The sequence below is a fragment of the Dendropsophus ebraccatus genome, chromosome 7, assembly GCF_027789765.1.
Source record: "Dendropsophus ebraccatus isolate aDenEbr1 chromosome 7, aDenEbr1.pat, whole genome shotgun sequence".
In the NCBI taxonomy this organism is placed as follows: Eukaryota; Metazoa; Chordata; class Amphibia; order Anura; family Hylidae; genus Dendropsophus; species Dendropsophus ebraccatus.
In genome coordinates this window covers 46,003,734-46,016,795 of record NC_091460.1, presented here as the reverse complement: position 1 = coordinate 46,016,795, position 13,062 = coordinate 46,003,734, and the positions used below count along the sequence as shown (strand labels likewise).

General features: G+C 47.6%; 1 protein-coding gene across 2 annotated transcripts in view; it reads right to left on the bottom strand.

The window, feature by feature from the left end:
* The window catches only part of LOC138797379 (uncharacterized), a 105,722-nt gene that overhangs the window by 72,817 nt on the left and 19,843 nt on the right, over positions 1–13,062 (bottom strand). For both annotated transcript variants that reach the window (XM_069977450.1, XM_069977449.1), the window contains exons 3-4: positions 10,929–11,096; positions 8,909–9,006 (exon numbers count right to left, since the gene is read on the bottom strand). In XM_069977450.1, coding sequence (XP_069833551.1) covers positions 8,909–9,006; positions 10,929–11,096 — 266 coding nt within the window. The remainder of the gene's footprint in view (positions 1–8,908; positions 9,007–10,928; positions 11,097–13,062) is intronic.

Genomic DNA, 13,062 nt, shown 5'->3' with positions numbered 1-13,062 from the left:
AGTTGCTGGATCTGCTGCGACTGTTGCTGGATTTGTTGCGCCTGTTGGGCGACCACTCGGGCTATGTCACGGATATCAGGCACCTCGCCGGGATCCATGGTTGGAGCCAGGTAGCGGATGGAGCCAGGTAGCGGATAGGTATCAGGAACAAGGACTTGGGACCAGGTAGCGGATAGGTATCAGGAACAAGGACTTGGGACCAGGTAGCGGATAGGTATCAGGAACAACAGGGGGCTGGGCCAAACGCTATAGGAAGCATGTAGAGGCTCCAACCCAAGGGACAGGGCATGCTGGGATTTATAGGGAGTGATTGGTGCAACTAACCAATTAAGGGCGGACTGGCCCTCTAAATCTGAGACAGCCGGCGCGCGCGCGCGCCCTAGGAGGCGGGGACGCGCGCGCCGGCCGGCACAGACGGAGACAGGAGCGGAGGAGAGGTGAGGCGCCCCCAGGGGCCGAACTAGCAGCAGCGCCGGGTCCCTGCACAAGGACCCCGGCGGCTGCATGGGGCAGGAGGAGGTCGCGGCGGCGGCCCGGAACACGGGACGCCGCCGCGGCCGTGACATCATGGCACACAGACTACACTGCCAGAACTAAAAAAGCCACATGTACAAAAAATATGACTACCGATGCCTTACTTCACCGCAGCCACCGGGATCCCTGGGTGGTAAAAGGCATGTCGGGCAGTCCAGGGATCCCAGTGGCTGCGGTGAAGCAGGGCATCAGTAGTAGTTTTTTCTGTCCCATGTGGTAAGTTACATCATATTTGGTGCCTAGCTCCCATAACCTGGGGTGCATCCCTGTTTTCTTTCTTTTGTCTCTTTACTGTGTACCAGTGAAGTGTATTGTATGTATTTTAAAGTTTTTTAATACTTTTTGACATGTAATAAAGATATTTATTTTTCATATTTTGTGGTAGTGTTAATCATTATATATACTGTATCTTATTTATATTTGGTTACATCTGATATAGAGAGAAGGGGGGAGTTAGTGTCCCTTTTGTGGGGTGAGGCTTTGTTCTCCCCCTTGTGTGCTTTGGCGTTTTTAAGTGATTTTGTGTGTGTTTTTCTGTGGAACATGAATTTATAATAAAGATTTCTATTTTATATGCTCTGAGTACACCCTCTGTGTATTTATGTTAGTACACATCTTTTTTGATGTTGTAGTAGTGTTGACCTCAGTGTACCTGGGGGGGATGTGCACCCACATTATTTAAGGTTGTGCCCGTGTTAGGGCTATGCTTATCAGGATCCTGCATGACCGTTACTGTGCTTTTTGATAGCCTTGCACTGTATTTGGTGTTTTCTTTTCTGTTGTCTGAACCTTCTTTTATTCTCTTGTTTAGTTTCTTTACTTATCAGCTGCTTCTGTTTTTACCTGCTGTGTTCTCCTTGTAACACAGTTTCCCTTACGTCCCATTGGCATCACAACGATAGGGGGTATTTTCGCCCCTGCGAGCCCCTGGGACGAAGGAATTTTTAATGAAAACAATAGCAAAGCTTTATTAACCCCTCCTACAGGAAGTATAAATAAGCCCCCCCCCATACACACATCAGTCTTTTTTCTTCGTCCTAGTGACTAGCCCCAAGGGACCTTGCTCCCTCCTTTTTTCTTTGTGTATTACTATTGTAGTGGTTGTTTTACCTTAGGAGCAGGACTCAGTTAGCTGGTTCCTGCATGTAGGTAGGCCGCTCGCTTGTCCGGCCCTGCGGGATAGAAACGTACCAATCTTGCAGTTCGGAGCGTCCAGGATGGCGGTCGCCATCTTGGCCGCATCATCATTCTGCGGCTTGCAGTCTTCTGCGCTTGCGCATGCGTTCCACATGCGTTCCAGCGACGTCATTCTCCGGCGCAGGTAGCTGACGTCATCGGAGGAGGCCGGAAGTGTGCGGCTCGAACGGCGTCGGCGTCGGCCTCACTGTCAGGCTCCATCCCATTTAAATGGACTCCTTCATTCAGGTAGGACTAGGTCTGACTCTTGAGTCCTACCTAGGGTTACATAGAGTGTATATCCTGTGCTACCAGCGCCGCTATTTCTCTTCAGCTTCCTATTGAGACTACTGCAGATTGTTTAAATGTAAGTAACTCTGCTGCCATCTAGTGGTCTTTTTGGTGTATGACACCCTCTATTAGTTCAGGCAAGGCCTGTACTTATATTGATTTCTGTTGATATAACCTTTTTTTATTAGATGTCTGCAATGGAAACTAGCCCATCGGGTAAAAGAACTTCCAAACGCAAACATCTGGTCTGTGCGGATTGTGAAAATCCTTTGCCGGATGGATATGAATATCGTACGCACTACTTATCAACTATAAGGTTCCAATTTTTTTCATATTCATGATGTCTTATCTATCTATCTATTATATGTATATTACAGTACGTTGTACTTCATGCCGCCCAAAAAGTGCCGGAGAACCTGATACTCAGGATGTTGTTATATGGGTGAAGGATTATGTAGAAAAATCCCTTGCCAATAGAGACTGTCGTCATAAGAAGAAATCTAAGCGTAGCATTTCTCCTTCTGCCTCACATCCTGTGAGTATATATTATTTGGGTGCACAGCAGGGTTTTGTTACCCTAGCTAAGCTTATGTTTTTTCTACCCTAGGGGTCAGAATTTAAGGTGATAGATGAAGTTGGGTCTTCCTCCTCAGCTGATTCATCTTCACCTTCTGAGGATGAAAAGGAGATTTTCAAGGGTTATTTCCCTATGGACAGCATCTACAAGCTACGCAGAGCTGTTCAGGCTGAAATTCACCCTGAAGAAATCGAGGACGTAGCCTCAGCTTCGAGAAAGCCTAGGGCTTTTTCTATTGGGGAAACATCCATGTCTATGCTCTATACTGAGTGGAAAAAACCGGAAAAAGCTCCGGTTCTAAGTAAGAAATTTAAAACCTTGTATGTCCTCAAGGAGGACCAATGCAAGGATTGGGCCGATCCTCCCAAAGTAGATACTGCCATAGCCAAATTGTCCAAGAATACTGTCTTGCCCGCTGATGATGGTTCGAATCTCAAAGATCCAATGGATAGGAGAATTGAAGTAGCCTTTAAAAGATGATACACGGCAGCAGCTGCCCAAGGGGCAGTTGCTATATCTGCATTCGAGGTATCCAGGAGTCTTAGAAGATGGTTGGCTAAGGTGCAGGAGGATCTTGAGTCGGGAGTGAACCGGGACAAGGTCCTCCGTTCATTCAAAAAAGTCAACATGGGGGTTGATTTTTTATGTGACGCAGCCTCACAGGAGACTCGCTTAGCAGCTAAGTCTATGGCTTTGTCAACTGCTGGTCGCCGGGCCCTATGGTTAAGACCATGGGCTGGCGATTCCAACTCTAAATTTCAGTTGTGTAATTTGGAGTATCAGCCGGGACGACTTTTTGGCTCGGAGTTGGATAAAATCATGGAGGAGATGTCGGACAAGAAGGGTAAGTCATTACCCCTTTCTTACGTCAGTGGTTCATACAAAAAACCTCGCGGATCCTTTCGTAGAGGCAGATCTCCTCAACGTGGGTCGCTATCAGTCCCGAGGAAGAGGAAAGTACTACAACAGAAGAGGTACAGGCAAGCAGCAAAAAGATTCTGCCAAGAAGCCGGATTTCTGACGCCAGAAGCATACCTGTGGGGGGGCGTCTTACTCTGTTTCTTCCCGCTTGGAAAAAACTAATAAAAGATGTGTGGGTAATAAGCATTATTCAAAGTGGTTATGTGCTTCCTTTGTTTCTTCCTCCCCCCCCAAGGTTTCTGGTGTCTCATCATTTAGGCCCTGTCAAACATCCCGTTATAGAGAAAGAAATCTTTCACCTGTTGGACATAGAAGCCCTGGAGGAGGTCCCTCTGTCAGACGTCGGTCTGGGAGTATACTCTCCGATTTTTCTCGTACCAAAGCCGTCCGGAAAGTGGAGGCTTATTATCGATCTGCGTTACTTAAACGGGTTCATGATAAAAAAGAGATTTCGTATGGAAAATATCAGATCCGTAAAAACCGTCCTCCAGGAGGGCGACTTTATGGTATCGATAGACCTCCAGGACGCATACCTCCACATTCCTATTCTGCCAGCGCACAGAAAATATCTGAGGATTGCCATCCAGCTGCAGGGGAAGGTAAGACATCTTCAGTTCAAGGTTCTTCCCTTCGGCATAACATCAGCCCCCTTTGTGTTCACAAAGGTAGTGTCGGCCATGATGGTTATCTTCAGACTTCGGGGAATAAAGATCATTCCCTATCTAGACGACTGGTTGATTATGGCTCAGACTCAGAGTCTTCTGAGCGTTCAGCTAAATTATGTCTTGGACATTCTTCAGCAGTTAGGGTGGCTGATCAACCAGGAGAAGTCGGAATTGGTGCCATCCAAAATAAAGACTTTTTTGGGTTTCATCATAGATTCCACGCAGATGAAGCTGTTCCTCTCAACACCCAGGCTGTTACGTATACAGAAGGGAGCCCAGTTTCTCATTCCTCCGCGTCAGGTGTCTCTTCGGACCCTAATGAGATTCCTGGGACTCCTTTCGTCAGCCACAGAGGCAGTTCCATGGGCACTGTGGCATATGAGGTACCTCCAGAGAGAAGTCCTGACGATATGGAACCGGAGCCTAGAAGATTTAGATACGATTCATGTCCTATCTACAGAAACTCGACAGTCTCTAACATGGTGGAGACAGGTGAAGCATGGAGCCTCCATAACCGAACCCCAGTGGATTACGATCACCACAGACGCTTCAGGTTCGGGATGGGGTGCACATCTAGAAGAGAGTACTGCGTCAGGGACATGGAGTATTCAAGAGTCGTCCCTTCCATCGAATGTACGGGAACTCAGGGCTATTTATCTAGCCCTTCTACACTTCGCTCCAAAATTGTTACAGAAGGCTGTAAGAATCAGGACAGACAATACTGCTTGTGTCGCCTATATCAACAAGCAGGGAGGTACCAGGTCGCCTCTACTTCTCAGGGAAGTGGAATACATCTTCAAGTGGGCGGAACCCCGGATAGCCAGACTATCTGCTCTTCATATCAGAGGTATTCACAACACTCTGGCAGATCGTTTGAGTCGGGGACTAACAGTGCCAGGGGAATGGTCGCTTTCAAGGAAAGTGTTCCTACAGTTAACCAAAAGATGGGGATTTCCTCAGATAGATCTCATGGCATCAACAAGCAATGCCAAACTGAGGAAGTTTTGTTCCCTGTATTCAGCCGACCATCCGACGACGGTGGATGCGATGTCAATTCCATGGAATTTTCAGATGGCTTACATCTTTCCGCCCATATCGATGATCCCCAGAGTTCTGGTGAAGATCAGATTAGACCAGGCGTCAGTGATCATAATTACGCCGTTTTGGCCGAAGAGATCTTGGTTCACCCTGCTCATGAACATGAGCAGGGGCGAGTTCTGGAGACTGCCGTTACAGCCCGACCTGATATCTCAGGGACAACATCTGTGCCAGGATCTAGCCAGCCTCAATCTCACGGCCTGGAGACTGAGAGGACCTTATTAGGTCCTGAAACTTTCTCAGAAAATGTTCTCTGAACTTTATCTCATGCACGCAGCGACTCCACAAATGCTTCATACGCTCGTGTTTGGAGAATATTCCAGGCCTGGTGTACCGATAAAGGATTGGGTTCTACTAAACCCTCTACTCCGCAACTTTTGGAGTTTTTGCAAGAGGGGTTTGACAAAGGTCTTACTCCTGGGTCCATTAAGGTCCAAATAGCAGCCCTGTCTGCACAACTGAACTATAGACTCTTTCAGATTATTGAGATAAAAAATTTTGTAAAAGCTATCACGAGATTAAGACCCAGGGCAGACCCCCTCCCCCTCGGCACTGACAGGTTAGAGGCATGGTGTATACCCTGGCACAGCTGGCAGGCCGGCACTCCAGCACCCAGTACTACTGAGCGGCACCCCAGCACCAAGCACTACTGACAGCCGGGGGGTGCCGCTCTGCTTGATGCCGGCTCTTCTCATCAAACAGACGTGATGGAGGAAGGAAGTAGGCTGGGGACGTCTTAGTTTGGGGACCGCTTCTGTCCAGTGACGGACTGGGGTACCTGGGGCCCACCAATATAAAACCAATGTAACGCGACATGCTGACCCGCTCCTTTCCTGGATTCATCTGTATCTGTGACAAATCCCTTGTGAACAACATTTTCAGTCGAACTAAAACTCTCAGGACCCCCTCCATTTATACAGCTTTCAGGGTATGCTGTGAGTTGTAGTCTCTGAGAGGACAACCCTATAATAAATCACTGTGTGCTGAGTCTCCTGGTGGCTGCAATCTGTGGGTGACAACCATCAGCCCTGAAGGTCCAGCAATACATCAGTCTACACTGTACTACAACTCCAAGCATATCCTGAGGGCTGTAGACTGTCAGTAAATGCTGGGAGTTGTAGTACCTGCAGCTGTTGTAGTGGGATCCTATATACTGGATGCTTCGTGGAATATAAGAATACATAGATGTGGCGGTTCAGTACAGGGAAGTGACCCCAGAACATCACTAATAGGGGATAGAACAAAAACATCTACCCCTATCCCTATTAGTGATTTTCTGGGGTCACTTCCCTACACTGAGCCCCCACAGATCTATGTATTCTGATCTCCCATAAAGCATCCAGTGTAGAATGCACCTAGGACCCAACTACAAGAGCTGCAGGCACTACAACTCCCAGCATATCCCGAGGGCTGCAGACTGTCAGTACATGCTGGGAGTTGTAGTGCCTGCAGCTGTTGTAGTTTGGTCCTATACACTGGATGCTTTGTGGCATATAAGAATACATAGATCTGTGGGGGCTCAGTGTAGGGAAGTGACCCCAGAACATCACTTATAGGGATAGGGGTAGATGTTTTTGTTCTATCCCCTATTAGTGATGTTCTGGGGTCACTTCCCTGCACTGAGCCTCCACAGATCTCTGTATTCTTATATTCCACAAAGCATCCAGTGTATAATGCACCTAGGACCCAACTACAACAGCTGCAGGCACTACAACTCCCAGCATAATCTGCAGCCCTCAAGATATGCTGGGAGTTGTAGTGCCTGCAGCTGTTGTAGTTGGGTCCTAGTTTAAACTAGTGTACTGTAGTGACCGCAGGGCTGTGTCAGTACACTACCGCAAACAATACACTGACCCATTTAGACACCAATGGTACACAGGCTCTGCACACTATAGAAGTGACTCACAGGTGATGTCTTCTCCTATTGCTGTCACTCACTTGTCGCTTTCTTCTCCATCTGGCGCAGCATCATGAAGACTTCAGCTGGGGGTGCAGGGGGAGAAGATGGGGGGTAGCTGGGGTGCCAGGGGGAGAAGATGGGGGGCAGCTGGGGTTGCAGGGGGAGAAGATGGGAGGGCAGCTGGGGTTGCAGGGGGAGAGGATGGGGGGCAGCTGGGGTTGCAGGGGGAGAGGATGGGGGGCAGCTGGGGTTGCAGGAGGAGAGGATGGGGGGTGGCAGGGGGGGAGGATGGGGGGCAGCTGGGGTTGCAGGAGGAGAGGATAGGGGGTGGCAGGGGGGGAGTATGGGGGGCAGCTGGGGTTGCAGGGGGAGAAGATGGGGGGGCAGCTGGGGTTGCAGGGGGAGAAGATGGGGGCAGCTGGGGTTGCAGGGGGAGAAGATGGGGGGCAGCTGGGGTTGCAGGGGGAGAAGATGGGGGGCAGCTGGGGTTGCAGGGGGAGAAGATGGGGGGCAGCTGGGGTTGCAGGGGAGAAGATGGGGGGCAGCTGGGGTTGCAGGGGAGATGGGGGGGGCAGCTTGGGTTGCAGGGGAGAAGATGGGAGGGCAGCTGGGGTGGCAGGGAAAGAGGATGGGGGGCAGCTGGGGTTGCAGGGGGAGAATATGGGGGGCAGCTGGGGTTGCAGGGGGAGAATATGGGGGGCAGCTGGGGTTGCAGGGGGAGAATATGGGGGGCAGCTGGGGTTGCAGGGGGAGAAGATGGGAGGGCAGCTGGGGTTGCAGGGGGAGAAGATGGGGGGCAGCTGGGGTTGCAGGGGGAGAAGATGGGGGGCAGCTGGGGTGGCAGGGGGAGAGGATGGGGGGCAGCTGGGGTGGCAAAGGGAGAAGATGGGGGAAAGCTGGGGTTGCAGGGGAGAAGATGGGGGGTAGCTGGGGTTGCAGGGGGAGAGGATGGGTGTTGGCAGCTGAGGTGAAAGGCAGAGGGGAAGAGGGACCAGCCGGGGGGCCGAGAGATCAGCCGGGGGGCAGGGGGACCAGCCAGGGGGCCGAGGGATCAGACGGGTGGCAGGGACAGCAGCCGGGTGGCAGGAACAGAGGCAGGCTAGGAAGATCTCTCCCATGCAGGGCTGCATGGGGGAGATCTTCCTAGCCTGCCTATGTTCCTGCCGCCCGGCTGCTCCCCCGGCCGACCCTACACCCCCCCGCACTACCCCGGCGGGGCGGCGGGGGTTAACAGCAACAACAACAAAAAAAATAGCGTCATGCGGGTGCCGCTCCCCGCAGGGCGCCGCCCTAGGCACCGGACCGCGGGTGCCTAGTGGCAAATACGGCCATGCCTAGCATCCCACCTATCTTTTTGTAAATAATTGAATAACATTTTCCACAGCTTAGTTAAAAATTAGGTTTTAAATATGTGTATTGAATTGAAAAAGGATTTTCTAAAATTTTTGAGTATTGGATTGAAGCATACCTGCAATAGTACAACCTTTGAAGCTTTCATGTGTAGACGCAGCTGCCAATTCAAGTTTGGGTTGCCATGAAAAATATCCTAGAAATTGAAGTTTTTAAGGCTGCACTTTGACAAGTATGCTTTAGTGAAGAAATAGCATGGAAGACTGTATTTATGTACTGTAACTTTAACAAGGATTAATATTAAAAAAATGTGTGCTACAAAACATTTGGGTTATGTTGCTAGACCTGATGCTGATATGTTATATAAAGGTATAATTTCTATAACTCAGTACATACCTTTGGTAGTTTTAAGTTTTTGTTGTTGTTCTGGTATTCTTCTTGATTGTCAATTGTTAAAAGAAACAGCAAATTAAGCAAGAAACTCTTTCCTTTTCCTAAAAAAGTAAAATACAGCATGAAATAAAAAAAAAAAAGAATATACAGTGGTCCCTCAACTTACAATGGCCTCAGGATACACTATTTTTAACATACTGTACAATGTTCGTCTTTGGACCATCATAACTTGAGACTAGACTCAACATACAATGCTACAGACAGTCAAGATATGTGGCACATGTAAATAAGTGGATGACGGACCAATAAAAGTGGTTATTTTACTGTTTTTCTATTGGCTGTCTAGTTACTCCTCCCTGTCCAGTGTGATAGTACACGTCCTGCACTGCTCTTTAACTGTGCCAGGATGAGCTGCTCAACAGAAAGTCGGAGTGACCTATTAAAACGGCCGCTGCTCCATTTATTCTCCATGGGGGAGATTTATCAAAGGGTGTAAGATTTAAACTGTTGCAAACTGCCCACATCAACCAATCACAGCTCCGCTTTCCTTTCACCAGAGCTGGAAGCTGAGCTGTGATTGGTTGCTGTGGCCAGTTTGCACCAGTCTAAATTTTACACCCTTTGATAAATCTCCCCCGATGTGTATAGCTATTGGGACCCCCCTTCCCCCACAATCTCAAGAACAGGGGCTCAAGTCTCTGGTTAGCACAGCTGCTGCTCCATTATTGTCTTAGTGGGTCATGGAAACAGTTAAGTACAGTGTTCATCTGTTAGCACAACGTTAACAGGAGACTTGAGCCCCTGTTTTCAAGATTGCGGGGGAAGGGGGTCCCAATGGTCAGACTTTGGCTGCATTCCCATGTTCCGTGTTCCTCACGGAACACCGACGTGGAATGCCTGTAACAGACTCTCCCCCGCCCGGGCAGCATCTGTAATTAGATGCTGGGAGCAGGGAACTGTACAGATATGTGCAGAGCTGTAATGAATCAGGCGCACGGCACTGTCATTACAGTGCAGCACATATCTGTATAGTTCCCCCGCTCCCAGCATCTAATTACAGATGCTGCCCAGACGAGGGAGAGTCCGTTACAGGCATTTCACGTCCGTGTTCCATGAGGAACACGGAATGTGGGAATGCAGCCTTATTGTGAATAAATAGAGTGACAGCAAACATGAGTGACCTGCTGCTCCATTTTAATTGGGGGGGGGTTGTGTAAAGGGGAATTCAATGGTTAGGCACCATACAATCATTACTACTGTGACATTGTTTGGTCTCCAACCAGGTCTCCTAATTTCTATACAAACTCATTTTGCAAATAAGGCCCACTCAGTCAATCATTAAGTCAGACGGGACATTACTGTGGACAGTGATTCACTGATCTGGCTGTCAATACAGATAACTCCGGAAGGGGATGAGGGAAAGACATGATGGCATCACAGTGGGTGCTGTGGGGGACCCAGGTAGGAGAATGAACATAAATTTAGGGCAAAAAGAATAAAGAATGCATAGATGTCTAATACATTACATCTTATACATTTTATCTTAATACAATCACTAATATTTTTCTGATTAATCACATGTGTTATATAAAAAATAAACCCACCCATTAAGCTTCTATTAAGGAAGAAACTGTAGTCATGTAGTAGAAAGTTTAAAGGCGGGGACATATTCCATATATATTTGCACAACTCTCAATGTCACAAATGTCAACATGAGTTACGCAAACTGCATAAATCGCTGGATTTTCCGCTTTCTGACCACCCCCGGCAGCCTCGATAAGGCTGAAAGAGGATAAGAATCCCTCAATCTAAAGTTAGGTGAAGGTCCCAGTTGTAGGACTCGCATCTAGGGGACACAAGGCATATCCAATGGCTATGCCAGAAGTGTCCTTGATGAGTACTGTATATCTCTTTTAACCCAAATTATCATATTAATGCATAAAACACAAGGTAAGGTACAATCTTAAATGGGAAGTGCCATGGCAATAGAAGACGTAACAGGGGTAAATTACAGCTGACATACCATTTTGTGACAGTAGGGCAATCTTTGTGCGTTTTTCTTTATGTTCAATTATCATCTTTTTTATGCTATCCGTAATAAAGGATACTGAATCCATCTCATCTGACTCTGGCTGGATCTTAGAAATTGTCTTGCAACAAAGTTCCAGTTTGTACATTTCAAAATCAGGTTCTGAAAAAAAGCATACACTTAATATATTTAAAACTCAACATAATATACCCTGAGATGCAAGGATAAAGATTACTAGCTCGCAACAACATGATCTCCAGACACTTATAGTAGCCCATTAGATTGCTTCTTTCATTTTCAAAAAGGCCTCAGAAAAAGTAGAGCCTAAGTCTGGTTGCTATGGGAAACTGCTATAGTGTCCCTCAGTGTCCCTCAGCATATCAGCATATCTATCTTCCAACAGCAGAGAACCTGACAGCCAGACCCCTCTTGATCAGATAGTTATCTTGCTATTGTGGACAATTCCTTTGGGCCTCTCTCTGATACAAGTTTTGCACTGCACTTAAAAATGCCAAACTGCCCTGAAAAAATGCCTAAGGGTATAAACCCACACACCGTATACGCAGCGTATTTACTGCTGCGATACGCAGCAAATAAGCAGCAGATTAGATCTAAATAACTGAACACAGCATCAAATCTGCACCATCAAATCTGCTGCGTATTTGTTGCGTATCTGCTGCGTATACGGTGTGTGGGTTTGTACCCTAAAGCTGCTTTAGGTTTAGGTTTGCTCCTCGATCCCCGCTCGCTACCGGGGCCATTACACGCGTCAGCAGTGAACGGGTAAATGCAAGGGGGACAGCGGGGAGCTGCAGGGGGGCTGCCCAGGTGATCTCTAGATCGTCCAGGCAGCCCATAAAGGGTAGCAGCGGTCTGCTGCCGCCGCTTTTATTCCACGGGGTGACAGCAGAAGATCGCAGCTATCACAAGACAAACGACAGCAACGATCAGCCAACATCATTCATGTCGGCTGATCGCTGCCTTCTATTACACGGGATGATTATGAGCTGTAACGGCCAATATTGGCTGAATATGGCAGATAATCGTTCCGTGTAATAGGGCCTTAACCCTTAGAGGACCGTGCCAATTTAAATTTTTGCATTTTCGTTTTTTCCTCCTTGTGCTTAAAAGGCCATAGCACTTGCATTTTTTCACCTAGAAACCCACATGAGCCCTTATTTTTTGCGCCACTAATTGTACTTTGCAATGACAGGCTGAATTTTTGCATTAAGTACACCGCGAAACCAGAAAAAAATTCAATGTGTGGTGAAATTGAAAAAAACAAACAAACAACGCATTGTTTTTATTTGGGGGGTATTTGTTTTTACGCCGTTCACCGTGGGGTAAAACTGACTTGTTATATATAACGATATCGATATATAACATGTATAACTTTTATATTATGCAATAGCTTGTAAAAAATTCAAACCATTGTTAAAGGGGTTGGCCACTTTATAGTAAAATTGGTCAGTGCACAGTATTAGTAAGTGTACTCACTGTATATACTGACAGCAGCTCCCTGTGTACCTCATAGAGCTAACATCAGACTCCCCTCCTCCAGGCTGTGCTGCCCTGCTCTGTGGTGTTTTGGTCCATAAGATGGCCGACATGGAGGAGCATGTGACCAGGCCCCGCCCCCCAGTGTCCACCACTGAGCCTGTATATGTCTATGAAGGACACAGTGGACAGGGCATGGTCACATGCTCCTCCATGTCAGCCATTTTGTGGACTGAAACAAAACAGAGCAGGGCAGCACAGCCTGGAGGAGGGGAGTCTGATTTTAGTTCTATGACGTACACAGGGAGCTGCTGTCAGTATATACATTGAGCACACTTACTAATACTTTGTACTGACCTATTTTATAATAAAGTGGCCAACCCCTTTAACAAATATATGTTCCTTAACCCCTTCAAGACAGAGCCCTTTGATGCACAAAAGTCAGGGTCAGATTAATGCAATGTTCCTCCCCACATTCTAAGAGTCATAGCGCTTTTATTTTTCCATCTACAGGGCTGGTTGGGGGTGTCATTTTTTGCGCCATGATCTCTAGTTTTTAATAATATCATATTGGTGTAACATTGGTGAAAAAATTTTGATTGCTTTTTATGAATTTTTTTGTAATATATAA